The sequence below is a fragment of the Patagioenas fasciata genome, chromosome 1, assembly GCF_037038585.1.
Source record: "Patagioenas fasciata isolate bPatFas1 chromosome 1, bPatFas1.hap1, whole genome shotgun sequence".
NCBI classification, from domain to species: domain Eukaryota; kingdom Metazoa; phylum Chordata; class Aves; order Columbiformes; family Columbidae; genus Patagioenas; species Patagioenas fasciata.
In genome coordinates, this window is record NC_092520.1 from 46,786,777 (window position 1) to 46,812,809 (window position 26,033).

Here is a 26,033-nt window from a genome sequence, read left to right on the forward strand (position 1 = left end):
ATGGTAAGTGCAGCAAGAGATTAAGCAAGCACAGCATTGACAGAATACAGCCTGGAGAACCGATACCCCATGTAGGGCCAACAAATTTATAACTGAAGAAAGTCCATTCGTTACATATAGCTTACATTTTTAAGTTGATATTGCACCAACCGCTCTGTCAAACTTTTAAGCCAAAAAGAATACAACCTACATTAATCAAGTGCAGAATCTAGAGTGCGGTAGTTATTTTAAAGGCACTTAATAAAACAAAACCCAACAACTAAAACAAAACAAACCCTAGCCAAAAAAAAACCTCAAGGCTAAGATACAATTCAGATCTGTTTCAGCTTTACAATTTGTGAAACAAAAAATGCTCCTTCTTATAGCACTGGATGCAATTGCAATCTCCTCACTCTATCTGCAGTTGAGATCTGAGGGTATGAGGCAGCTTGGAAATCAAGTAATTATGGATAATTATGAAAACTTTCTTGCATAACGTAGGAAGTTACCAGCCCGGAGCTGGGAGGCAATGACCTATGAGCTCCCATGACGACTGCAAGTGAACAGCCAATGCTTGGCCTGAAATGCCTCACTCTCTGTCCCCACTTCAGAATAAGGTACGAAGTTTGTGACTTCGACCTTCAGGATTTTTTTTGTTATTTTAGGCTCAGCTCTTTTATCTGTTCAAGTTGCTTGACATGTAAAATCAAAATACCCATACTGAAGAGGAAGCCCATAAGCTGTGTTCCTGTCCAAAGGACTAGGAAGCAGCACGAAAAAACCCCAACATTTTCCTTCATTCTAGTTTGATTTCAGGTACGATACCCATTTTATTTGTTTCCATCACTGAAAATTACTTGTGTATCAGAAGTATAATGCAGTATAAAATGAAGCCCATAATCACACCTCCCCCTAAACCCACAATGAAATACAACAACGGCCTTAACACATATTTACTGCATATTTGTGACTGCTTTGCAATAAAAGTATGTTTGAAGAAAATTAATTAGAATCATATTTGAGAAGCCCTTCACTCTTCTCCTAAAGGGTTAGATCAAGGCAGCAATTTTTGACTTATTAGTAAAGCTAGTCAAATCAAGTAGCAGCCCATGTCTAGATGGTTCTGCCAGCTCCCTAATTCTGAAAAATATGTTAAAATTTAATTACTAGATTCTTCTGTGAAGACTAAAATTCAGGTGGTATACTGAAAGCAGTATACAAAAGAACAATGCCATCCTGGCTGTGCCCAGGAAATGGTCCTTGCCTTATATGGCTTGAATAATGACTTCTTGGTGAAGCTCTTTCTAAAAAAGAAAAGAATGAACATACCAATTACCTGAATGCATGCACACATTACGATGTGTAGTTCTTGTTCAAACCACTTACAGGGCTTAACTTTACAAAAAGATGAGCCAGTCTGTTGAAATTTTCCAAGTGGCTTTCCCTCTTTTCAAAGGGATGGATATGGATTCCTATCCAGCAGCATATGGATTTTTCATATCATAGGTATTGATGAAGCAAGGATGTCTGTTTGTAAGAAATGCCATCAGAGGCCTATATGGAAAGAAAACCCTGCATCTTACAATTAAATATGCCCTTAAAAAAAACCCTTAAACACAATAATGCAAAGAAACCAATTTTGCTCTGCTGCTTAATTAGGTCTCCTGCCTGTAGTAGGCCATCACATTATGTTGACCTATGCAATACTTTATGGAAGAGTCACCTCCAGAGAGGCTGAAAGCCATTTCCATCAACTGTATCGATGCCGACACTAGAATGGTAATATGTCTAACAAGGAGGAGGAAGGGAATCTTGATTTTTTTTTGTGAATAAGCTCACATTTATGTTTTACAAAACTCAGATATTTTCCAAATTATTAAAAAAAAAGTTTCCCCATTATCTTTTTGTTAATTCAATATTTGAGGCAACATCAAGGATTACAGTGCTTATAACATGTTTTATTCAATTCACATAGAAAAGCATGCAGTATTAATGTAAAATGGTACAGTATTAATGTAAAATGTTCAGTGCACATTAGGTAAACAAGTCATTAGCATACAAACCCATTTTTATGGTCTACACAGGCATACTGAATACACTTAGAATAACAATGCTTTTTGGGAACTAAATTAAAAATTGTGCTTAACTTCAAAAAATACAAGCCACATTTGCAGAAGAGATGTTTTCCAACTGAAGCGCTGCAATCCTGAAAAGAAAGAGGCTGCTACCTTATACCCACCTAAAACAAGAGTTTCAGTACAGTACAGTGCTATGAAACAGTCCAAGCAGCAACATTTCCTCTGGGAGGCAAGATTTATGGCAAAACTGACAGTGTTTTATAGCAGTTTCATGAATCCATAGGATATATAGCCAGTAGCTGCCTTATGTGCACAAAATGTAATCTTCAGGAATGGGAAACATAACCTTTAAAACAAATTCTTAGATAAATGATTGATTTGACAAGGCCATTTAAAATTGTTCTGTTCAAGGGAGCTATTAGCTGTGCTCAAAACTGGAAGATCATGCAACCTGAAAACTTAAAGAAAACACCCAAACCCCCAAGCAAACAAAATGCCCAGACAAAGAAAAGAATCTGGAATGGTTCTTCCCTAGGAAAGAGCTTGTGATGGGCAAGGGAATGTTCAGTTTTCACATAGTCGAAAAAGACAGGATCAGATTGCATGGAAGTCATTAAAAATGAAGTTCACCTGTAAATATTAAACATTTGCAGGTTGACGACTTAGAGTTACGTTCGATTTCCAAGCAGATTCAGTTCTTGGTGGTTTTCGATGGACTAGCACTGGAAAGGCTGCTTTGAATTTTCCTCTTGGTTGACTGACTGACATTTTTATTTTTCCTTTCAGCTATAAAGGAAGACACCCAAGGAGGATTAAGCTGATTGTGCAGGTCAGATGACATCTTCAAAAAGCAGGAACCAAACTTTTGCTCCTCATACGACCTTTGTGAGTTACCGAACAGTAAACTCTGGGAAAAGTCTCTATGAAATAAACAGTTTGGAGGTTTGATATCGCTAGCCACTACGTTTTGGCCTGTAAACAGTGGAAAGTGGTCATTTGTATCTAGCTCAGATGGAGAGAGGATGGAAAATGTAGTGGGTTTCCAGCCAGTTCTGTCAACTGCTGTCTCTGGGCACTTCATACTTGGTTCCTCATTCATCTCTTCCTGTTTCTTCTCGGTTTCATTCAGCAGCTTAGAGCACTCTGTTGACTTTGAAGAATTATCAAGATCTGAGGACTTGAAATTATAGCATGGACTCTTGCTGTTATCTGATTCGGACATCATTGAGTCCAATTCGGAAATTTTATCGAGGTAGGCAGCATCCATAGACGCCTCACTGGAGGTTCTTGTGCGATTCATTTCGGAAGAGCAGAGGGTATGTAACCTTTTAGGTAAGCAAGAACTTGTTTTATCACTGGACTTCGCTGACGTCTCGTCTGACTGTCCAGCTACTGAATTTTGCTCTGATTCATCAAAATCTAAGTTCTCAGCAAAATTTGTCGGGCAGGTGCCCCAAAAACCTGATTTTCCTGTAGTAAAACAGGTTAGCTTCTTTTCACTACTACAGCTGCTTGTGCTGTGCTCTGCAGAATCCTTGCTGCCATCATCTGATGTGTCACAAAACTCTTCAAACTTCAGTTTTCTCAGGAAGGCTGATGGTTTCCTCACATTGTCTTTTCCATCAGGAGTGTTCAACTGAAGACGACTGAGAGACAGAAAAGGAGTGCACGGTGGTGGAAGATCATAAAGTTCTTCGTCCTTGTAAGAGGTACATTCTTCAATTTTATTCCATTGCTCTTCCAAGCAGGCATCCATATTTGTAGTATTTTCATCCAGGAGAACCCCCTGACAGCCTGGAAATAGTTCTTTCTTTGGGGCACACTGGGTATTTGAGCCATTTGAAGCATCTTGACTAGAAGAGCTTAAACAAGTTCTCCCACTTGTCAGCTGCTCAAGATTGTCAGGACTTTGACTGGTGGCCAAGGCTTTTTTCTCCTCAACTTGGATTTTCAAACATGTTGTATCTTCACTGCTCTCAGCTCCCTTAGCATCTGCAGAAAGCGCTCTCTCACTAACAGCACTCACTGTCTGGGTTCCTTCCCCCGCATTTTTCATCTGTAAAAGCTGACATTCCATTTCTTCTATGTATTTATCACTTCTTTCCAGTGCCTTTTTTAGACGGTTCATTTCCCGTTCACTTTGTTCTACTTTGGACTGAAGTGCAGCTACTGTAAACCGAGCAAACCTGCAAGAAGTAAAGAAGAAAATATTAAGCTGGAAAAAGCCATTCCTGTGGTTTGCAAGCTCATTTCATGAAAGAACAAAGCTCTTAAACACTGTGTTAATTTTAAAATAAGTCAAAACTTTTCTCTGCTAGTTGCAAACAAAAAAGACATCATATATAAGGTAAAGGTGGAGGTGAATACCTGAAAAGCCAAAATTAAACTATTAGTGGTACCATGGCAATAACAAGCAGATTACCCTTCCAGAGGCTGGTTCTATCAATTCAACTCAAATATGCATGAAGAATTATCCCCTAAAACAATGGCAAAGATTTATGATAACATTTGAACAGTGGTCCACATCTTGAAATATTTACATTCAATCTTTTTCCTACAGTACAGCAGTGTTTTACAATACATTTCTTACACAATGTCACCTTGTCAAATATAAAATGCCAATACGAAATTCAGAAATTGCAATAGTCCTTTGAGGTGGTTTAAATACTTATACAGACCGTTCCAGTTATGTTCCCATTAGATACACAGCTTTTTCTCTGCCGTTGCGAGGATGGTACTTCCACTTATTTCAGAGCTACTTGTTTGACTTTTTTTCTTTTTTGAGCTTTACAGCCAGAACAATCTAATTTCTTCTTTGACTCCAATACAAAAAATCCGTCACTTGTGGTTTGTGAGAGTTGTATGTTCGCAGGGCTTCCAGCTTGAGTACGTTTTCAGCTGCCAAGATACAGGCTTGCATTCCCCCCATCCTCCACCAGCTTTCAAGACTGACCTTCCCCAGAGGGCAGGTGAAGGTTTCAGCTATATGCCCTGACTAATTCCACCCTGTCACTGACAGGTGGGCACCTGGGAATTCCCTGCTCCATCCAAGGCTTTCAATTTACAGAAAGAAAAAAAACAATTAAAGTTGCGGTATTATTGGGAAGGAGGGAAGGACCTGCAGCCACCCTACAACTCTGACACATCAGGGTTTATATCACAAAGAGCTGACAATTTTGTATTTGGGCTCACACTAACCTCCGCTTTCCATTTTGCAGCTCCATGTTACAGATCAAGTTTATATCCACTCTTCCAGCACAAACACTGCCTGGAATTTCCACCCTGTTTCTTTGTCTGTCTGTCTGTCAGTCTGTCCTTCAGTATCTTTCAGAGTCACAGGGAATTCCCATTCCATTTTCCCCATTCCACCCCCTCATCCCTTTGCAAAATGCTCCCGCTGCAGTTCTTAGGCCAGTGAGGTCTGAGGGTGGTATATCTGTGACGATGCTGTCAAAATATCCATGAATCTATGCATGTATTTCCAGCACAGTACTGAAGCGTATTTTGTTTCTTCTGTTCCTGAGCTCAAAGCAATAGAAAACTGCTCTATGCTGACAACTGTAATACAGTTAAGTGGGTAGTCAGGGAAAGGAATAAGTGGTATCACAAGCCCCAAACAAATTGGGTACGAGTGACCAGATCTACTGATGTATTTCAATGATGTTCAACTACTTTGCATATTTAAAGGTCTTTGAACATTTTGGCGCAGATAGTTCAGTGGTGGGGAAGATTCAGACAATAGTCTAGATGATTTCTTTCACAGAACTGCTACTAGACCACTTTTAAAATCAGATCAGCCTAAGCTCCGCACAGTTTTGGTGTGTGCTACTCACTGTGTTTTAGACACAAAATGGCAAGGTTGTAGTTTTATATTTAGCATAGGAGTGTTCACTTAGTAAGATTATTTTTCCCTAAAAGGAGCTGGCTGGATTGGAATTCTCTCGAGTCAAGGACCACTCCTGCCTCACCTCTACCCAATTATCTTTGTCTTCATAAGATGAAGACAGACCATTTTTCATTTGCTTAATCTATGGGTAACAAGTTTTTTCAATTGTTTTTAGCAGTTCCACCATTTCTGGTTGCACGCAAGAGGGAAATGAGAGAAAAGGTGTACAAGACTTCTTCCCCCCTCCCTCCCCTATGAAACTAGATAAAAGCAGAATCACAGACAGCTCAGGAATGTTTCAATTACATTTTTACGCTAAGAAGGTTACAATGAAATAAGCATCCTTGCATACAACACATTTTGGCTTATTCCCTCCTTTATTTAAAGGAACTCAGATTTTGGCTTAAAATACTGAAGGAGCCACTGTAGCACAGCAGGGCCCAAACAAGACCCTTCCTGCTTCCCAGGGCGATCCAAAAGTATTTATTGTGCCTTTCTCTAACAGACCTGTTCACACAGCCTTACAAGAGCAAACCCTACACTGCTTAATAAAGGATATAAAAATGATGCAAAAAATACAATTTAGCTTAACAGCCAAGCGAGAGATGGAGAAAAATTATTATTTAAAATAAGCAAGATTTTCTGGGGTCTGCAGTAACAGACATTTTGACATAAAAATTAAACATGTTTACATTTATATGCATACCTGGCAATTCCTTTTTAATGGAAGAATGGTGTAATATGTTTATTTAATGCAAATAGCATTAGTGACAGCCTGAGATTTGCTTATGAGGAAGTAGCACTGTATTCTCAAGTGCAACTTTTATAACAAGTGTCCTTACGTTAAAAAAAATACAGTATGTTGTTCAAAGCCAAACAGCATCACTAATATGTTAATTGTTGTAGAGGGATGTGGTTGGGAATTTTGGCTTTTAGAAATGCAGCATCTGACATGCTGCCTACAAACAGTTACGTCTGCAGTTAAGCACCACAACTGCAGTTGCTTTTTGTTCCTGCTTTGAGACTTTATTTCCCAAATTTTCAATGATATGGATTTTTAAGACAGTCATATTACAATGTGCATATTGAAACCAATTACTCCAGACCAGATCATGACATAGGTGTTTCAGTCACTGATCTGGCAAGTCAGCAGGCAGTTTAAAAGACATCCATATTTTGGTTAAAGAAGTCACAACACTCTCCATCTCCCCAAACCAAACCAGTCTCCTAAGAGATATCCTCTACTTTTCCCTTCAGATATACAGTGGGTTGTGCCATAGTCAAATATGATGGTGTGATGATGATAATAATAATAATAATATTAGAATGCAGTACAGTTACAAGAAAATAAAGTTTGGTCTGACACTCAAGATAAATTATTTTTCCTGACGTATTTGAACCATTTCATACTCAGTAACGAATGGATACATTCTTCAGTAGAAGTTAAGGTATTCGGTATACATGTGGTAAAGAGCATTTTTGTATCCTCATGCATGGACAAAGTCTCTTCAGTGTTGGGGTCTTGTTCTTCAGTTGTATCACTTAAATTTTAAGTTTGCATCTCACTGCATTTGTTTCAAGTACATCCTCTCTACAGAAAACTGAAAGCCCAGAGAAACCAGTGGTCACTCAAAAAGTGAACAGAAAGCTGTCTCAGGTGGGATTTAGATCCTTCAAGTGACATTTTCAATGGCCCATGGTCTTTTACATGACTGCAGGCCTCCAGCTGTCACTCTGGAAGGATACAGGTCTCCTCTAGGTCCTATATTACAGCTGCCAGCTCCAGGTAGGTGTACTGGATATGTTATAGTGTCTGAGGTGACACCAGATGTCTTGATGAGCACTTGAACCTCATATTTCAGGATCTTTCCTCAGAGTCCTTCTTCTTGTCCTACCATTATTCTAACTTGACACCAATCAGAAAGCTGCAGTCACCTCTCAGCTACAGTGAGCCAGAAGAACTAATGTTATAGATAAAACACTTGAGTGACCCCTCTTTCACATTATTCCACAACTGCTCCCTCAGTCACATTCAAGTACTCCTGAAGCTGTCCATTTAGAAACTGCCTAGGAAGTTTAATAATCTCTTGTCCATGATAAATTTCTTCAGTTGTTTCTTCTATTATTTTCTATCAGTTCTGCAAATTCAACTTCAGGGTTTTATTTTCACACATCGGTGACCACCAACTACAGTAGGTCTGTCTGTTGAGCCCTTAACTCACATCAATGCAGTTTAAAACCACACAACCTCATACAAACATTCCTCTTTTTGGACAGTAAGCAGCTGCAACAAACAGACGACACTCCAGTTCTAATCACCTGAAGGTCCAGGTTGGTGACTGCCCTGCGGCTCGGATACATGAGCATGATCTGTTCTCCAAAAGAGACAAAGGGTGAGAAGTGGGAAATGACAATGCACAGTCAAAGCTTGTCACAGGTCGAGATGAGGGCAATGCCAGGGTCCACAACCAAACGCAGTCTTGTCATTTAGATTCATATTTTCATGAGGGTTTTGCACTTAGATGGGAAGAAATAGGTAGGAAATCCAAGAACAAAACAGCTGAAAGCCTTAGCTGTTTCTACAGCCCTTCTGTGAAACCATGTACCAGATGCAGTTGGATGAGAAAGAATTCCGCAATCATTCTCTACATCAACTATGAAAGGTGATCTGCAGTAACATATTAACAATATCCCAGGTTATACACAATTGCCTTAGAAGTGCATCATATTTGCATAGACACATTTAAGAAGAAAAAACAGTTATTGTCAGATGGGAGCTTTTTCCTAGCAAGCAAACAAAAAAGAAAAAAAAAAAGTCAAGAGATATACCTCAAGCATGTTGCTCTACTTAGGATCTGAAGAAAAAACAAAAAAAACCCAATCAATAATGGAATTTGGTTCCAATTAAAAAAAGTCCTGGGTATAGCCTATTACTGCTTTCCATACTGCAGACCAGGCTGGCTGACAGAACAAAGAGTACAATGGCTCCTTGAAGGTAGTAGATTGCTATTACTGATTTTCTAAGCTTGTAAAAGAACAAGTTATTTTCAACACAAACGAATACTGAGCAGTAAACCCCCTCCATTGTGCAGTTCCCATAGTACAAACCAATCTGAAGACACACGGCCTTCCTCCTGAAATCTCTCCTGAGTATCAAAAGAATCCACTTCCTTCACATCACACAAGCAAGGCGAAGCTTTACTGTTTTTCAGATGATAGTAGAGCAGCAGGATTTGAAAAGAAGAACAGCCAAGGTACATTCTTTGAAAGAGCTTCTCCTTTCACTTAGGGAATTGGGTGAGTTCAAACAAACGTGCAAAGACTCTCCAAGCATTTTAACATCTTTTAGTGAAGCAGCACTGGTCTTCAAGGTAGGAAAGCCAGATTATACCTGAGGTTGGTAAACAGCATAAACCAGAAAGGATTACATCAGAATTACTATGAAAAAAACACTGGAAAACGCACAACCAAGCAGCGAGATCTGAATGTCCTTAGCCACCTGCTTAAGGTATAGATCTTCACGCCTAGAGCAGGTGCTTCCTCAGGGTTTAATGCAATGACTCAAGAACTCAGAGTTGTTTTGAAGGTTACTAAATAGCATTTTCCTCTTATTTTAAGGCAGCTGGACTTGGAAGGTGGTGACTCTTCTACGACAGCAAGTTTGTGGGGAGACGAGACTGCAGCCCGGTTTTCCATCAACGAAGACAGCAGCGTTCCTGATCTGCACCCTGGACACAGGTTACTAGATGCCCATTTGTAGGTTCAGTGAAATGTAGACTGAATTAAACAGTCTGGCATGAGTGGAAACATTGGAGTTAGATAAAAAGTGAATGTTGTACAGAATGACCTAAAAAGTCAACAGTCTTAGATTTCTGTGTGCAGGTACCTGAAATCACAAATCTAGACTAAATAGAAAAAGTAAAACTGGAGAGAGGGGAAAAAAAGCCCCAAAACAACAACAATAAAACGACTCACAAAACCAGAGAAATGGGAGAACGCAACAATTTTCTGCATGTTACAGATAGTTTTTCAGACTGGGATTTTAACTGGCAGAAGAAATTAAATATTTAGGGAGAAGACTCCTAGGAAGCCTAGAAGTCTGGTTCAAGCTAATTTAAATCTAACCATTCATAAAATACACGATACCCTGGAGTAGATGGACTTGCTAGTTATTTTCCTTCAGGTAAAAAGCAAACATCCCTTTGCCAAAAATGCTTTTAGATCCATTGTGCCTTGCCAATAGATCTAACAGTTTTCTATTTTAAGTAGAGCTGGAAGTAATAGAGGCTTTACCATCCTGCAAAACTTAAGTTTTAGAAGTTTGTCTGTTCTGTATCAGAAAAATGGAAGTGACTGAACATTTCTGAGGAGAAAGAGCAAACAAAGAGCAAGCAACAATCACCACTCAGTCTGATTTGCCCAAGAAATAGGAGACTAACACAGGTCTGCTAAGAATCAGAGCAAGAAACCTTCCTCTATTTACTTTTCAGACCTACGTCCCAACTATATGATGGTATGGTATTCTGGTAAAGGTCTATCCTCAAAAAATGTTTAATGAAAAAAAAAAAATCTAATCAATGAGCATCATCAATTAAAAATGGTGTAAAAATCTCTGACATGGCTGCAATGTCAATTTTATTGACAAAAATGACGTTTTTCAGCTAGTTTTAATGGATATGAACAAAGAAAAAACAACTCAGGACTGTGATACAAATAAAGTTTTTCTATTGACCACCAAAGAAGGCTAATTATATTTTTCCTGTGATGTCAGAGGTAGAATTTCTGTTACAAAGGGATCATTCACCTGCCGTCATGCTTCCTTTGCTATAAAGCTAAGCCTGCTGAAATAACTTAGGTTGTGATACTTAGCTCTATTGTCACTATGCACAAAATCAAATACATTTGGGATAAGGGGATGGAATACTGACAAATCCTTTAAAAAATAATTTGATATAAGTTTTAGTTAGTTACCTAGCCAGTTGTTTAAGCATGAATCCGTACCTGACAATCGGAAGCTCAAAAATACATGATAAATGAAACAATGGTGGTGACACTAAATTATGAAGATCCAGTCCAGTAGCCATTTTAAACTGCACTAGAGCCATTCAGAAACTTCAAAAAAAATCACCTTCAGAATAATTCTGAATAAAGTACACTGAAACAACTACACTGGCAAACCAGTGTACCTGCACAGAAAAGTTTAATCATAGTGACATTGTTAGGCTCTGACGCTTATGGCTTCAAGTCTGATTTCATAAGCAAGGTAAGAACACAGGTACTGCAAGCTCTGTTCAGTGTGTGAAGCCTAGTTGAAAGATCTTTTAGATATTATCAAAGTTTTCCATCAGAACTGGAAGAACATTTAAAAAAAAAGTCTTGATGTTAGTTCTGGTCTAGGTATTGATCAGACTAATGACTATAAGGGTGAAAATTAATTTATAAAATCTGCTAACAACACTAAGACAGGAGAGACTTCTTAGTACCCTGAAAGATGTGACTGGAATTCAAAATTGTTTTGAGATGCATCAAAACACCAACCTGAAGAAAACAAATAAATGGGTGAAGTCCCACACTCTGGAAGGGAACATTAGCAGCACAAATGCAAAATGAGGTAGGAAGGTAACTTTCTAAGTGGCTATTTAGCAGAATTGGTACTGACCATTCAAGCTAGAAGTGCCAGGTAAAAGGAAGCAACAAAAAGCATACTGCAATATATCAATATAAGATACTGTAGCAAGACACAAGACAGTTTTTCTGCTCTACTTAGTGTTACTGAGGCTTCATTTGGAATTTAATAGCCAGTTCTAAGCCTTACTGCTTTAGAAAACCATAGATGTTGGAGAGCCCTGAAAGTACAGCAAAACCAACTAAATCTGAAGTTTACTTTTTCTCTTAAGTCACACTTATCTAGAAGAATTGCATAAATTCAGCCTAGAGAACATGACTAGAAGTGAACAGGTATACGTAGGGTGAATCAAAATTGCTAAATCTAAGGTGGGGGTTTCTTCCAGGACAAATTTTCCCTTGCATATACTTAAATTCTCATAGTATACCACTGGGCCCAAAATAAAACCAAAGCTGAAGATAGCAGAAGCAGGGTACAGACACGTAACTGCCTGCATCTCTGAAGTGTCTGAACTATTCCTGGCCCAGTTTAAGTCTGATTCAATTCATGTGCTTTATTCCTATGCACAGTTCTAGAGTTAGCATGGGCCAATGATCATTCCCAACAGGCAGGTAGTACATGACTGACTCTTCTGGAGACTGAAAAAGAACCCAAACATTTTATAGTAGGGACACAGACAGGCCAATATAGCTGGCATTTGGGTTCTAAAACAGACCATGACACTGTCCTATTTCTAATAACATTTGGTTGTATCTGTGCTTCTAATGCACAAAGTGACTTTTGCAAGTGCCACACTGGCAAAAGATGAGAAAACAATAAGCTCGCAACAAAGATTAGTTCTTCACACACCCCTCTCTCTGATATCTAATTTTTCTGACCAACAAGATGGTAAAGTGTGCGCAAGCTGGAAGAAATGGAAATTCTCTCCATGGGGGAGTTTATCTGACCTCAGTAAAGTAAAATCAAGTAAGATGATCTTGTCTTTTCCATCTCTTCTTTTCTGCAACTCATTTATTTACATCTATTTACTTTTCAAGTTTGCCATACTTGCCAACTCACTCTTGAATGTTATGGGAAAAGATATTCCATGCCATTAAAGCCCTCTCCATTGCCAAGACCTTAAACAGGGCTCTATCTCCCTTATTAGGGGACTTCAGGGCAGAATGTACTTTTACGCATTTAATGGCATAGCACAAGGATTACGCATCTTCTTTCCTGCGGTCTTGAACCACAAGCAGTCTGGCAAGCAAGCTCTCTAAAAGGATGAATTTCATCTTCCAGTAAGTGAGCTGTGAAGAAGAACAAAATCCAGATAGGTCTCACCACGCGTTACACAGGTACCCGTCAACCCCCTTCCTCAAAGCACTGTATAAAGCTTCAGTCAATGCCGCTCTTGGCTTTCTAAGTTTTAAACCAATGAGAGAAAAAGAGGTAGTAAACTGATGAAAGAAAGGAATACAACTTTAAAATATTAACATGTTGCTTCACAAAGTACTTCCAAGGAGAGGTACCTTAGCACACAGCTGTAATCAGTATGGCAAAGTTTCTGCTTTCTGAGGTCACTGTCACTGATGTTTTAACTGGTTAAAACAGAGTATTAAACACAGTTGTCCGTTCTTGGAATGATGTTCTTATGCTGCAGAAGCTCAGTTCTACATATCTTGTCCAGTCACAAAGCTATCAGGGACTTTCATTGAATAAGGAGCCTAAGTCCACAGAACAAACCCTGAAGGCAGCAAAACGAAGAAAAAAACAAATACAACCAACCAGAACCTCTGTACTCAGCAACCAACATTCTACTTTCACTGTATACCAGATTTAGAAGTTTCCCAATAATAAAAATAAATTAACTGTAAAATTCAACTAATAAATCCAGTCCTTCAATACTGGCCAGATAATGCAAGGAATGGCACTTGTAGTCACATCGTATTTCTTCACTGTAGACTTGCTGCTATTCTGCAAGTTGCATTTGTCACCCAAGTCTACAAGGATAAAAACTCCAAAGTCTACCTGGAGACACATAAGCAACACCATGTACACCATCACAGATTTAGGTTAAAGTCCTACAACAGTTAAAGAGTCCATAAATAAAATATGGTAGCTCTTAAAATATTCACATACTTTTGTGGTGATCTACTATCAACTTCAGCTTTTAGTCGCAAATTCTCTCTTAAAAGGCTATTGTTCTCCATGCTCAGTTTCTTGTTTGCCTAAGGAAAAGAAAAGGAAAAAAAATAAGTATACAGTAAACCAGAAATGACTTCTAATATTTATAGGACAAGCTGTTTCTCCGTTTTAAAGAGACAGAACTAGAAATGTGAAGGCAGGAAATAGCCTTCAGACAGGGACACCACTTAAAAATCACCGAGGGAAATGGATTGCAAAACTGAATAGCGAACAGACATTTTTTATTTATATTCCCAAAATACATCGCAAGTGTCCTATCTAGGGAAATAAACACAGCTATGTTAGTTAGTACAGAAAGTCATTAAGGAGATGTACTAATGGCAATTCCATGTTTTTTTTTTTTCCACATGACTAAATATGTTAAGTACATTAACATTACAATGTGCAGGTATCAGCAAAACTAATGTCAAACAGCTTCCTCCATTCCAAATTAGAGTAAGATTACTTCGGGTTTTTTTGGCTTGTTGTTTTTAAAGCATAGTTATCCTATGGATGCAAATCCATTGCGACAAGCTATTTGCAGTCTTTCTTCATTTTCTTCCAGGATGTTGTGATTGAGACTCCTGATTCACAACCCTTCTTACTCCTTGAATTGAGGTCAATTCCTTCTTCTCAGTTCAGCAGACACCCTTGTTTACAAGATACTTCATATAAAGAGAAGTTTTCTTGCTGACGTGTTTCAGAACAATGAATGCTGCCGTCCTAACAAGTAGAAAATACTCTTTGCACTTCATAGTCTGCTCAATCTGCTGAAAACATCACCACCAGTCCAGAACTCGTAATCTGTAACCTCAATCAGCTGATGCTTTCACTGAATAATATAAGTACGATCTAGAGTTAGATTCGAGGAAGGATCTATGCAACCAGGCTCAGGAGTGAAATGTACTTTTTCAGAAGCATCAAACAGTTTAAGAAAACTCTAAATGCTTATACAAATATCCCCAGCAAGCTCTTCAGGTAAGGCTAGGACAGTGGAGGTATAGAGGGAATGGAGAAAAAAAACCCCACAAAACAAAACAAACACAAAACCAAACCAAACAAAACCCAAACAAACCAACCCCCCAAAACCCAAACAAACCAACAAAAAAACACCAAAACCCCTCAAAACCCCAAAAACACTGCCACCTCCACCAAACACCACAATATTCCTACAGGCAGAAAGAGTAAATAGACTTCTGATAAAGAATGAATGGGAAGGGTGAGCCCAGGGTTTGAGTGCCTGAGTGTCAACAATTTGGTATTTTACAAATAAAAGTGCAAAAAATTACCCCAAATGCAATGAACAAAAATGTAGGACACCTCTCTTCCAAACAAGCATCAAACCATTGGACAACACGGCTGAGACCTTTCTCTCCTTACTGAGACACTGGCCCTCAGTCACACAATCAAACAGGAACCCATGAGTTGTGTAAAGTTGGTACGCAGGGCATCTATCTGGCACACCACAAGGCAGAACTGAACCTCTTTGGTATACTTCTTCCAGAGAGTGCTCTGCTCTCCAAGACAGTAATTTGCAAGGGATTTCCACTTGCAGCACAAGGTCTAGACTAATGAGTTCAGGTAACCTCATTATTAATGGTTGTACTTTGCCTAGTATTTCTAGGTGACTCCACACAAAGCAATAATACCTATTTTGGGAGACTCTGTTCTAGGACATAAAATGATAAAGGTGTCTGCTATTTTGTGACTCAGTGTGGTTTGAAAAAGAAAATGATGGCAACCACATTTTCTGAGGGACACTGTGTCACTGGGACGTGATGGGTGGTTGAAGCGCCTGGGTCAGGTACTGTAGAGGATAAGAAGGTTTCTGGTTCCAGATTGAGTGCCTGTGGGAAAGAGGTCTTGCTGTGCAGACTGAGCAAAACAAGGTTTAAAAAAAGAGCCAAGTGACTTTAGGTACTCCTGGAATTGAGCAGCTGTTGAACAGCGAACAGATGGGAAGAGAACGTTGGACTTTATAATCTTAGAGGTCTTTTCCAACCTATCACAGTTTAAGACTTGGTTCCGACAACCCATCTAAACCTCTATTCATATCTAACCCTTAACCAAGGGTTAGAGAGGCTCCTAACTCAGAGACTCCATAAACTTAAAACCCTTTTCTTGCTAAGGCTGAAGCTATACGGACACAAAACCCAAACACACCCCTCCCTCAATCCATGCTTCATTCTTCTTTTTACTTACCTAAGGGAAGAGTTAAAAATCTTAGCCAACACAAAAAAAGAAAAAAAAAAAAAAGGCAATACAGCTTAACTTTATGGAAAAAAATACAAAAAAAATTAGGCAGACAAGAACTCCTTGCTGTCAATCCATTTTTGCCAACTAAAGTGCAGAAGACGTGTTCCCATCTCTGTAAAGCTGAAGTCTGAGTCTAGCTAAGCTACTGAAAAAGCTCATTTTGGAAAATCAGTTTATACCTTTTAGCATTTATCACACAGTCCATTCAGGGGCAGAATTTGATTTAGACTACACAGAGGCAAATCTAGAGGTGTCCCATTAACAACAACATAATGGCAGAACAGTATCATGTGGACCTCTGAGTCTGTAGCACAGGAAAAGCATAAAAACTATTAATGCTTACAAGGGGAAAAAAAAAATGTCCTAAAGGACGTAACTCTTCAGTTTTGCAGGAGGCAACCCAGGACGGTGAATAGAAGAAATAAAGCCAGCATTTGGAATACATGCAAAGTCCAGTACTTTCCACCTTGCCTTTCAAATTGCTCTTCAAATTTAACTTTTCTTCCATGTTTCTTGTGCCCGCAGGTAGATTTTGCAAGATATTTTATTTGGATCTATTGTCACATTACTATCTCTTGCATCCCTCCTTCTGCAGTATTAGGTTTTCTTTACTATTACATTCAAGATGTATAAAAAACCACAGGTCTCCAGTAAAGGATCCTCTCGTTGTAAAATGCTGAAGCTTGTCTATTTTCGGTCAAAGGCTCAAGTTACTCTGTCTCAGCAAATTGCACCAAAAATATTGGCTAGCAGGGAGGGCAATAGTGCAAAATCTGCCTCAGCCAACTCTACTGTGTTTGGCCACCAAATGTTGTAAAATAGATATATTATATAGATTATTGCAACCCTGAAAAATCTGGTCATCAATACTGGTGACAAGAGTTACTATAATCCAATTACCCAGTCATAGAGTGACAGAAGAGTTGAAGAAGAATCACATACAAGACTCACTAGAACAAGCAATAACATTTGACACTTGCAAAGGCTGTATGGAAATACTATGATACACCAACAGTCAGTGGAATTCAATTTTCTCCTCTTTCTTCTGGATCTATGAAGTACCCAGAGGTCATGCTAGCTCTTACTCCCATCTAACACGAAACAGTTACACTATGAGACAGTTGAAGAAATGTATTTATTACCTCCTTTAATTTTTCCACATTATCCATTACTTTTTCATACATATCATTGGCAGCTTTCAGCTTTTTGCTCCATTCCTCTGTGGTTTCTGGGCCACTGGTACCTGCTTCATGTGCTGACTGGCTAGCTTCCCCATTTTGGCAAGACAAAGCTGATGCTGCAGGATCCAGCAGCGACTTCAGTTGTGTCTGTAAACTGAGATTTTTACCTCTCAGATCTTCCACTTCTTTTTGCAGGGATTCTATTTCATCCTAAAGGTGTCAGAAATTCACAGGGATTAAGATAATGCGTGAGATTAATTAAATAATACTGGCAAGTTCCCACAGCACTTGAGAAACATGGGTTCTCTGGCAAGTCCAGATGCATGCCCTCACTTACACATATATCTAAGTATGCTTATGTATTGTGCTCTAGGCAGGATTTTAATCAACTTGCACACTCAAGCACAGTAGAAGGTTTCAGTAAAGGGAATCCCTTGACTACACAAAGGACCCTGAACAAACTGGCGGGCAGAACAAAAGCTTCAAAGCATTCAGCAACATGAATCTATTATTAGGGCACTCTGTGGGAGGACTTCCTGTATCAAGAGTGTTCTTAAGGTCGTTCTCTGCTGACTCATTTGCTGTTATTTGAAAATGTTTCTCTCATATCATTCTGAAACATCACATGCTCAGATGCTGAAAGTCTCAAGATTCAAAACTGACAGAACACTGCCTGGAAGAGGCTGCTCTGGCTACACAAAGTAGTAACATCTTAGGAAAGACTCAAAATGCAAAGAACAAAGCTCTTAGCTGTATCAGTCTGAAGCCACAAAGAAGCAAAAAACCTTCAAAAGTCTGTTGTTAAAGGGATAAAAAAAATAATTTATCCTGAAAACGTGTATTCTACACTTTTCAACAAATTCAGTACTTGAGTAGCTCAGGGTCAGGTTACTGAAGGAGGCACATATATGGCGTTTAGTTTTTTGAAGAGACTTATGTCACTCTACACGTATCTGTGTGATTTTGGAGCTGATTCAATAAAAAAGGTAGGGAACATCCTTTTCCTGACACCTTCTTCTGTAGAGGATGAAAGAAGCTGAACTACAGGCAAGCTTGTCACAAAAGACAGCCCTTACTTCCCCAGTGTTAAGGATACATCCAGTGTCCGTTTCCTTTCTCTCATTCTCCTCCCTGAGGGAGGCTTCCTTGCAAAATATGTGACGTCTTCACACTGCTGCTACTAAGGGAATGACAGCTGAGAACACAAACTAAGCATATTCCTTATAACACCTTTTCACCTTGTTCCTAAGAGAACATTTTTTCCAGCAGGAAAGACAAACTTCTAAGTATTCACTCACTTTCAGAAAACAATAAAGCAACCATGATAAAACTTAACCTATGCCAGAAGGTTACAGTGGGCAATATTCTTTAAGAAGGAATTTAGTCTCTCTGAGCTACAGGGAACTAAAATGTTTGCATTTGTAGCAAAGACAAAACAAAAAGGCCACAACACTCAATATGCATAAAGGAAACCCTCCCACACCACCTGGGGGTGGAATTCCCACAAAACTCTAGAATTGACTGTACTTGGCTGCCTGTAGCATAGAAAGAATATCACCGTGACTTCAGCAGGACCACTTCAAGCATCAGCAAATGCTGTCTCACAACCTTAGCCAGAAAGTGGGATTTTAACACAGTTGAGTTTCGTGTAGATCCAGTATAAACCTTTACTCAGACTAAAAACCAATGGGACTCAAAGTAAAAGGACAGTTGTATGCAGGAATTTAACAGTTGCGGTCCATCTGGAAAGTCACAACACTGCCCATGTCCTTACCTCATATTCTTTGTGGAGCAATTCAAGCCTTGTTTTACGTAGATGTTTTCTGACTGTTGGACTAAATACAGGATCACTTTCACTTGTTCCTCCTGAAGCAGCACAGGATGAAAGAAACACTAATATTGTTTCTTTTTCAGTCAATTAAATACAAGTAATCCACCTCATAGAGCTGTTCATATTATCAACCACAAATACAGCTAATGTTGGACCAATCTGCTGCCATGGGAGATTTAAAGTTCTTCAACTGTCAGAACAGGTTAAACAGGACTATCTATTGGTGATGTTTAGAAGTCAAAATCCTGCCTTACAGCAGGAAGAAAACTTTTGAACTTAATATTTTCCTTGGCAGAATCCTATTTTTTAAAAATTTATGTCAAATAAAGATTGCAGTATTTCCTAGCTCTGGGGAAGTTCAGATCCTCATTCAAGTGTTTTAACTTTGTCTTATTTCTGTGCTAAGAGACATTTTCTTAAAAATAAAGCAAAAGGAAGGAAACAGTGAACAATACAACAACAACAAAAAACCCACAAGAAAAAAAGACCACATAATCATGCACGATTCTGGATTTAAATACATTATTTCTCAGCTAAATGCCGTTCTCTTAAGTCAACAGGTTGCAATGCATAGGTAGAGTACTTCAAGTAAGATGCATTTTTTCCAGTTAAAGGCAGCATCCAACAAAGGTTTAAAAAACAATCACTGGAGCTCCAGGGTACATGCTGCTTTTGAATAATCTAGCCATTAACAGACATATAATCTTTGGAATTTTTACCCTGTAGCTATAATGCATGCTTCCAGAAAGATTTAAAGTCAGGTCTTCATTAGACATTGGTAAAAAAACACAGAAGAAAAAATATCCAGGCATCTTTGGACTCAAAAGAATCTCCTCCAGCAGTAAATACGAGAAAGTTATCTCAAAGCCTAAAGTTGTCCTTACCTATAATTTCCTTGCAAGGATTTTCAGGTGTGATGGGAATCCTGCAAGCTGGGCACTGATTATTGTTCTTCAGCCACACTTCAATACAAATGGAACAGAAGACATGGTTGTTGACACAGATGACAGGGTGACGGACCTTTTAGTATTAAGAGGAAAAAAAGAAAAGGAAAAAAACCCAGAAAGACGCTATGAATCCCGTAGAACATTTTCAGGTAATATCATATGAAAATACACCACTCCATCTCCTAGTGCAAGTCTAGTCCTGCGGAAAAGAGATACTTTTGTTTCACAGGGCTAGCTAGGAGTGAACTCCTGACTGAAAACACCAAACTTCCTTATTATTGTAAGCATCAAAGCTGTAACTATTTTTGCAAAAGTAAGGTACTCGATTCCAAGAGCTCATTAACACACAGTGTGGCAGCACCCTTCCTTTACTCCACAACCTCTAAGAACTGCAGCCAACCACTCCAGTGAAATGCATTTGCCTCCCTAAGTGGAAGGAGATGAAAAGACACACATTAACTGATTTCCGAAAGTGAGGGAATGAGGGATTAGCTCCTGGCAACAACCAACACTTCCTCTTGGAAGAGGTGTCACTGAAATGGATAGTGTTACAGATTAAGTCCAGCCTGCACATCACCACCTTCATGGAAACCAGCTTTAAAAAGGATAAGAGCCAAAACCACAGAGCAGAAACATGACCCAGCAATCACTAATTCAAGCCTCCTGCTAGATATGCATTGCTACTAAATAAGTCATTACCCAAGAATGGGGCAGCTAACTGAAGGATTAAATATTCCAATCAGACACAGATCCTTTCAAGAAGCTTCCCCTTCCCTTCCAAAACAGCTAGGTAAACAAACTTTTAGAAAATATTCATGACAATACATTATTCTTGTCATTTAACTGTAAGCCCTCTTTGAAAGTACATATGCATAGAGGAATCAAATATGACCTGGAAGAAAAAGACTTTCCCCTGTATCTATACCTTACTACAGCTTCTGTTATGGTTTACTGTAATGCACACTCTCAAATCTTAACAGTACTATCCGTATTAGGGGATTTACAAATAATTATTCTGTTTTCCTCCACCACTATCTTTGGCCAAGAAATGTGTTTTGAGACACAGAAGTAGCAGTATCTATTACTTTAGAGTCTACTGTGTTGCACTTAAAACCCAAGCTTAAAATAATTCTTGCAACTTGAAAAGAAGTCCTCATCATCCCCAAGATCTTCCTCTTTCATTTTATTAATAAAATAGTCAAACTATAAAGGAAAAATGAAATGTTGGCAGGGAGAAACAAGCAACTGGACAGGACAGTCAAAAATCACTTTGGAAAAGAGATTAGATGTGTCCTGTAGTGAACATACCCATACAATCAGTGTTGCACAAGCTAAAAACCAAGTGTTTTACCACTGAAATACAGATGAATTTGAATTAAGGCTCAGATCTGTCAGCTTCTTCTCCAATTTACTGTCTGTGCCTCTGTCACATTACAGGATTCACAGTATCTTTAAAACCTCCAATATGACAGTCCTGGGAGGCAGAGGATTTATCTATACACAAATTCATGTTATTGAAGGTGTGAACAGAGAGACACTAAGCAATTTCTCTAAGTGTCTGCACACTTTCAGCTCTAATTAAGGAGTCTTTTTTTTTTTTTTTTTTTGTGATTAATGCAAGCATTAGCACACCAATGCTTTGGCAATGTTTAAATATGACAATTTCAATTATTAAAAACAAACAACTTGTTATTTACGGCTTTTCTGTAGCACAAAAAGAGCTTTCTCCAGCTTTCACACAGCAGCTAGAAGAAAAAAAAAGCAAAACAAAACCAAACAAAAAACCAACTCTTTCTCTGGCCATACTTCTTTCTTTCTCAGAAGCAACCTGAGAATAGTTATATGGATCGCAATACAGAGCAGAATAGCATGATATAATCCAAACAGGAAAGACATTTCAGGAGTGTAGGTCTGCTTCACAGGGAGCAAGAGACCCTCAGTTACCACAAACCTGACATGGAAGTGCACTTCTTGCAAGTGAATGATCACTCCATATCTCCAGCAAAATAGTAAGTCACATTTATTACTCTCTGGGGTACAGTGCTTCTGATTTACACACCTTTCCAAGTTTCATTTCAGGGCTGAGGTTTACACTTCTGTTGGCTCAGGATCCACACAACAATAGCAGAAGCCACTATGGAAATGTGACACAATGGCTGCGGGTGCTGCTGCCCTTCACTGAGCCCCTGAGACACCAGCTGTGACAAGCCCAGGGGGGTGGGCGATTGCGAGCTACTCATTACTAAAAAAAAAAGCATTTCACTTGAATTACAGCACAGTTTCAGTTCCTTAATCGACCATAATGCCTAGAAAGACTACAGCTTCTGTGGGAAGGATTAATCAGCCAGGTGATTTTGAGCAATTTCCTAGTTATACCCATACATAATGCAACTGCCATGCAGATCAAAATCAAATTCTGTACGCATCTATATCACTGTCATGGTTTAACCCCAACCAGCAACTAAGCCCCACACTCACTCATTCCCTCCCAGTTGGATGAGGGAGAGAATCAGAAGAGTAAAAGTCTGAAAACTCATGGGTTGAGATAAATACAGTTTAATAAGTAAAGCAAAAGCCATGCACACAACCAAAGCAAAACACAGAATTCATTCACTGCTCCCCATTGGTGTTCAGCCATCTCCAGGAAAGGGGGGCTCCATCACACATAACGGTTACTTGGGAGGGCAAACTCCACTGCTTTGAACATCCCCTCTTTCCTTCTTCATGCCCCAGTTTTTTATACGGAGTGGAACATCCCCTTGGTCAGTTGGGGTCAGTTGTCCCAGCTGTGTCCCCTTCTAACTTTTTGTGCACCCCAAGCCTACTTGTTGGTGGGGTGGCATGAGGAGCAGAAAAGGCCTTGACTCTGTGTAAGCACTGCTCAGCAATAGCTAAAACATCCTGGTGTTATCAACGCTGCTCCTAGCACAAATCCAAAACATAGGCCCATACTAGCTACTCTGAAGAAAACTAACTCTAACCCAGCCAAAACCAGCGCAGTCAGCTGAAGGCACTTCTGGACTTTCAAGGAGCATTAACAGAGGAGCAGGCGTGTGGAAAAGCAGGCACACCAATACCAGTGAACGAATTCCCAGACATCCTAGGGGTTTTCAACATACACAGCATCGTGTACCCAAGCCCAAGCAACACCAAAACCAACAGGAGGGACCTTCAAGTGATTGTAGGATGAGCAAACCTAACAGCCTGGTGCAGATGGCTTCTAATCTGCTCACTAATTATGAATACAAATATGTTATAAGATGGCCCAGACTGTGCTAAAAGGACATTCAGGTAACAAAGGCGAAATGTATCTAAGCAACTGTGGTTATTTGCACATCTTGCCAATACACTTTACAACAATGTTCATACTAACAGAACGGGCTCACCTTCCCCTTCCCTTAAGCCTTCTGCTTCATTAAAAGCAAACGGGTGACACTACTGAATGAGTTTCTCTTCAATACCTTTTTTATCCCATTACCATCATGCATACTGAATAGTTTCTATTTTGTAGTCAATCCTTTGCAAATTTTGCAGAGCTATCAAGAGGTACACTGACTGTAGGGTGGGCCTTCTGCTCAATTTGAAGCCTATGCTACAAACCACAAGAGTATTAGAATATGTCAACCCCCCAGGACACTTTCTGCTCCCCTCAACAAGACAGGACAAAACTGGAAAGATTTTTCCCTTGATTTACACCAAATAACTTTTTCTTCCTCTAATCTTACTCTTGAAAACAGGAGAGCTTCTTATGATGAAGTTTTTCAATGAAGTCCCAAGCTGAAGACAGAAATATGTATTAGGAAAAAGGACAGCCAGAGCTGTCAACTTGGCAAAATTTATACAGCTTCATACATCTAAAAAGGAAAACATTCAAATACCTTTATTACATACACCACCAGCAGATTCACCTATATAATGTTAACATATTACCTCAGTGGAAAACACCAAGTAAGAAAAGTGAGTGTGGAAATCTCTTCCAGTACAAACTCAGGAACACCAACTCCTGACCAACTCCAGAAAAGAAGTGGAAGTATGGAACAGCATCTTGAAATAACACAGTGGTTTTACAGCAAACTAGCAGCGAATACCAAACAAATCCATGAAGTGTTTAATTAGGAATTCACTAGGATCAGATTCAAATAGCAAAGCCATTGTCAGCTTGATTTCACTCTCCCTTCTTTTTCAAGAGTATCCACTTCGTATTACAGATGCAGTAAATCTGTATTCTTGTCCATTTTCATTAAACAGATAAATAGAAAAGGAGAGGTAGCAGGACCACAGCCACACAGTCTTGCTCATCTTCTACAGAAAAGCCAAGAAATAAGTAAATATGGTTACTAAACCCATCACTCTCTGTCAGAGATTTGAGAAAAGGGAGATGCCTGACTATGTTCATTACCAGTGCTACACCTACTTTGTACCTCAAACATACCTATTCTTTTGTTATCACTCCAGCAGAAAAGGTCTTGGAGTAAAGGCCACGTGAATCAGAAAGAAACTGAACAGCAAACGCCAGCGTACAAACATAAAAGGTCGCTTCTTCCCTTGTAATTACTGATGTGCATTAAGAGATTTGTTTTGTTTTGGAGAGCAAGGAAACGAAAGTAAAAGACCAGTGGGGAATGAGCAAAAAATTTGAAAAGCAATTAGTAGCAGCTATGAAATTAGCTCTGGGGCTTTCAGAGACCAGACTGTTTCCCGAGGGAGAAGAGAAAGGGACTGAGAAAGAGTCAGAAAGAAGAAACAGAAACTTTCTTCTCCAGACTGCTGCAGTCTTCCTCAATAATTCTCAAATCCACTCGGTTATTCATCCCCTCTTTGTTTCGCTTGTTCTCTACGGCGCAGCACCGCGCTCAATGAATCAATCAATCAATCAATCACACATTCACCTAAAACACTCCAGCTCCCTCAGATACCGAGAGAAGAAAAAAACCTCAAACCTTCACCCCGGGACCCGCACACCCACGGTTCGGCGCGGGGGCGACCGGTGCCTAGGGGGCTGGGGCCGCAGCCTCCGGGAGGCTCCCACCGCGATGGCGCACGGCTCCCACCATCGCACGGCCGCCAACAAACCTCGCCCGCAGCCGGGACCGGCCACCCTAGGGACGGGATTGCCTCCTGCCCGAGAGGAGGCCCCCTCACCACCCCAGGAGAACCCCCGCCTTGGAGAAAGCGCCCCTCCAAACCCCATATTCTTCCCAGCTTGAAGCCCCAGCTTATTTAAGGCGATATGGTCAGGGTTGCGGCCACGGCGTGGCCCCCCGAGTAGCCGCCGGCCGGGCGGCCCAGCCTCCCCCGCCCACCTCGTGCCCACCACCCGTGGGGACGGAGGGAAGGGCAGCGGCGGCGCCGTTACCTTCCCCAGGCAGATGTGGCAGGTGATGGGCAGCGTGAGGGACAACGTGACGCTCGGCCCGTGCTGCGCCATCGAGGCAGCCCCGCCAGCGCGGAAATCCCACAGCCGGTAACGCCGGCGGCGGCGGCAGCGGCCCCCGCCAGCCCCGCTACGGCAAGCCGGCGAGGCCAAGCCGCCGCCCGGCGGAGGGGAGGCGGTGCGCGCTTTTGCGGCGCTCCCCTGGAGGGCGGGCGGGAGCCGCGGCCCCCTCACGGCTCTGCCCGCTGCACCCCACCTCAAAAGGCCCGGCCTTGGGACAGGCGGGGGTTCCGCCGGGGCAAGGCAAGGCAAGGCCAGGCCAGGCCGCGCCACGCCGGCCCGCCGCCCCAACGGGGTGGCTGGGGGCGGGCCGCGCCGCGGAATTTTTGGCCTACAGGCGGCCTTTTTGAGGAAAGCACAGCGCTGTGGGGAGCGCTTGGTGAAGGGCCCTTGCAGAAGGAGGCTGATGTGGTTACCAGGCCTTGCCTTTCCCCTTATAAACCCATTGCTCCCTCACGTTTCATTGCGGTGAATCAAATCCTGGAGTGTATTAGAAGGGGAGTGGTTAGTAGGTTGAGAGAGGTTCTCCTTTCCCTTTCCTCTGCCCTGGTGAGACCACACCTGGGATATTGTGTCCAGTTCTCAGCCCCTCAGTTCAAGAAGGACAGTGAACTGCTGGAGAGAGTCCAGCGCAGGGCAACAAAGATGA

At 40.5% G+C, this 26,033-nt stretch overlaps 1 protein-coding gene across 1 annotated transcript; it reads right to left on the minus strand.

Annotated features, from left to right (window-relative positions):
• Nucleotides 1-1,916: 1,916 nt before the first annotated feature.
• Nucleotides 1,917-25,484, minus strand: OBI1 (ORC ubiquitin ligase 1). Its single transcript, XM_065860087.2, has 6 exons — nucleotides 25,307-25,484; nucleotides 19,888-20,023; nucleotides 18,947-19,038; nucleotides 17,134-17,382; nucleotides 13,691-13,779; nucleotides 1,917-4,243 (listed from the first exon to the last, which is right to left on the minus strand). Exons 1-6 carry the CDS (start codon nucleotides 25,376-25,378, stop codon nucleotides 2,749-2,751), a joined length of 2,133 nt encoding a protein of 710 aa, XP_065716159.2. The 5' UTR covers nucleotides 25,379-25,484; the 3' UTR covers nucleotides 1,917-2,748.
• Between the last annotated feature and the right edge of the window lie 549 nt (nucleotides 25,485-26,033).